This window comes from Morone saxatilis, unplaced genomic scaffold, assembly GCF_004916995.1.
Source record: "Morone saxatilis isolate NCDOM2014 unplaced genomic scaffold, NCSU_SB_2.0 Contig21, whole genome shotgun sequence".
NCBI classification, from domain to species: domain Eukaryota; kingdom Metazoa; phylum Chordata; class Actinopteri; family Moronidae; genus Morone; species Morone saxatilis.
In genome coordinates, this window is record NW_023339774.1 from 5,058,904 (window position 1) to 5,062,191 (window position 3,288).

General features: G+C 39.1%; 1 protein-coding gene across 1 annotated transcript in view; it reads right to left on the reverse strand.

Moving 5' to 3' along the window:
* The window catches only part of zgc:92275 (uncharacterized protein LOC436885 homolog), a 9,865-nt gene that overhangs the window by 5,580 nt on the left and 997 nt on the right, over positions 1-3,288 (reverse strand). Inside the window, exon 2 of the mRNA XM_035667494.1 lies at positions 456-644. Coding sequence (XP_035523387.1) covers positions 456-644 — 189 coding nt within the window. The remainder of the gene's footprint in view (positions 1-455; positions 645-3,288) is intronic.

The following is a 3,288-nucleotide window of genomic DNA, read 5'->3' on the forward strand; positions in this document are numbered from 1 at the left end:
GCAGCAGCCCAGGGTTCAAATCCGACCTGTGGCCCTTTGCTGCATGTCATCTCCTCTCTCTGCCCTCCTTTCCTGTCTATCTTCAGCTGTCACTATCAAGTAAAGGCAATAAAAACCCCAAAAAATACTTTAAAAAAAAAAGATATCCTGTAGCACCACCCTTAGGACAAACTTTGCATTTTACTGATGAGGCTCTCAGAATAACATAGATATCAATATCTTCCATTCAAAAGTTTCATGCAATGGAATATTACAGCTTCGAGGGGCCACTAGCTTTAAACTTTTCTTTCTAGTCTTTGGTTATTAGAAACAATAGTGAACATAATTTTTTTTTTAAGATAACAAATTTGTAACATCTTTATTTTGTTTTAAATTATACACTGAGAAATGGTTATACTGCAAGTCATTTCTTAGTTCTCCATGTCACATTGTTGGCCACCACCTTCAGTTCATACCTTTTTCTGCATAGGGGATCCTCACACACTTGCCATCATCCCCCCGAAACTGCCATCCATGAAACGGGCACTCTATGCAGCTTCCCACCACCTGTCCTCCCACAGCCAGGTTGGCACCCAGGTGAGGGCAGTAGGCATCCAGCACGTAGGCCTTCCCATTTTGGCCCCGAAACACTGCCACCTGCTCACCTAGGATGATTAATTACAGCAAGGACAAACACTTTCATTAATGAGCCGCCACTCCGGAATACACTGTAATGTAATGAAAGTTACACGTGACATTTGGGGATTTAAGTATAAAAAAACAGGTTGATAGTTTTCACTTAAATACTCAAAATGAATTATACTGACTCAGTGTGGTTGTGTCTTTCTATAGAAGTGGTAGAATGTAGCAATTTTAAAATGAATTAACTAATGAAACTAAAGTTTTTGTTTGCAGAAAATTAGACAATTACAGTCAAAACTGGTTCAGTATGTGTATAGGGGGGTTGGTGTGTGTGGCTGTGTCTGTTTTACTACTACCACAGTGGGTAAGTGAAACAGAAATGTTTAAATTCTCAAATGATTTTGCAAAGGATAAGCAGCAAATGTTTCAAGTCACTGCTTTAGGTGGTTACACCTGGCCTTCTCTGATTCGGATCAGTTATAGATTATAGTACAAAGTAGACCCTTTGGATGGTGCATGTTCGGACTGAATCTATGTCTAGTTTGACACCACATGTAGAGACCTACTTTATCGGCTATATTTGGCTTGATTTATAGCTGACCTATACATTGCTCCCAGATTAGCACAGGATGAGTGACCGTGGTTGAAAGTGACCGCGGAGCCAGCAGTGCATAGTCAGGGTACTCTCCAGTAAAATTCGGAGAAATCCAAAATAAGGCGTATCCAAATGAGTGACACAGCACTGCTCTGCTGCCCCCAGACTGTTCTAGGGCAGAACTGAAGCACAGCGCAACGTGTGAGAGCAGCACAGGGGAAAAGACACACAAGGCAGAATTTGATATGATGTAAATTGATGACTAAGGAGACAAGTAAGGAGTCAGACGCTGCATTCACTCACAGCAGGATGCAGCTCCTGAAGGTCGCCAAGTTTAGAATTGGACCAACAGAATTTGGGTCAGTAAAATATCAGGGGGCTGGAGGGAGAACATGTGCTGAGAGGGAGAGAAAGGAGACCAGAGGGATTTGTAAGAAAAATACAATTCTGTCGTATCGACTGTATATTATGCATTATGGACAGAAATGCATTCAAGTTCTCTAGGTCTGTAAATGTATTGTTTTCCAATACAGTATACCCCTGTGGTTTTCTGGCAGTCCCTCATCCCCACTGGTCTACATCACACTTTGTGTCTAGGAACTTCAATAACCTGCTTGTGGAACTTATTGTGGTGGCCATTTTTCAACATTTGTTAAAATATTTTTAAATGATTCATCGTTTAATTCGAAAAAATAGTTAAAAGATGAATTAAGGATCAAAATAATCTGTACTCTGAAGCACTCTGCACTCTTTTACTGGTGGATCTTTTTCAGGTATAAAACCTTTCATATACTTTTTGTTTATTTATGGAAGGTGATGTGACAGAAACATGAAAGCCCCACACACTCTTTGAAACCTTTTTGAACCCAAACTCAAAGCAACTCTCTGAAGAGATCAAACAGTCTCGCCGGATATCAACACGAGCGTAACAGAACTAAAATGTGAAACACGTATCTGTTTTAAATCACGTCCCTCCATGAAAATATGCCCGAAACAAAATGCATATCAGTGTGTGAAATGAATGTGAATGTTGTATCAACTTCCGCATATCAAACAGCACAGAGACGTAATCATGGCATATCAAAAGCTATCATATATAGCAGATTAGATCACTATAAACAAAGAGCTCAGCTAAATTAAAATTGAGACTTTGTAATTTACTCAAATTAATTTGATTTTAATGAGATGATGATGTTTAACCTTTGGCTGTAAATCGGAGCTGTTTAATGTTTAAATGATGAGGATATCTGATCTACATGTGATGGTCTTCTTTAAGATTAGAATAGTGTAATAGAATGCTGTATTCTGTAACCGAGCGTCCTTATGATAAACTTAATAAAGGAGCAGTCATAAATGTGCAAAAAAAAAAACAGGGCTGACGAGATGAGCTGCAGACAGATACACACACGGACACACAAGCACACGACCAAACGCATGATCCCCCTCCATACTTACGCCTGGTGGAGATGATGAAAATAGTGGTTAGATGCAGTTTCACTGTCATTATGCAATGAGTCAATCAATATGTCTGACAACAACGTCGGCCTCCATGGCACCTTCAAATCAAACACCCCGTTTAAAGCTTGATTGAGCTGAAACAATGAGGTTTTGTTCAAACAGAAAGCGTTACTAAGCACCCTAATCCCTAAACTACTCTAACAAAGACAGGAGGCCATTGTGTCACAAATGTATAAAATACCAACAACAAAAAAACTTTGTAATATGAGCTTGTCTCTTCTATGCTGGCAATGTAGCCTCACTACCCTCCTACCTGTGACAGGACAATACAGACAGGTGAACTCATGAATATCAGGGTTGTAGAAAGGGCATCAGTGGATATTAACACCTTCAAGGAATAATCAGAAGTGAATTATCTGATTTCTGATTACACCTCCTACAATGTAGGAACTGAATCATAATGTATTTATACTTAAGATTATTTACAAAATGATGCATTAACAGAGTTAGATGTGAATGTAATGACAACTGAAAAATAATTTGGAGCGTTTGTTTGAGTAAAACATTTAACCTCATGTCCATTTGTGTGACATTTCACATGTACATGACTACAG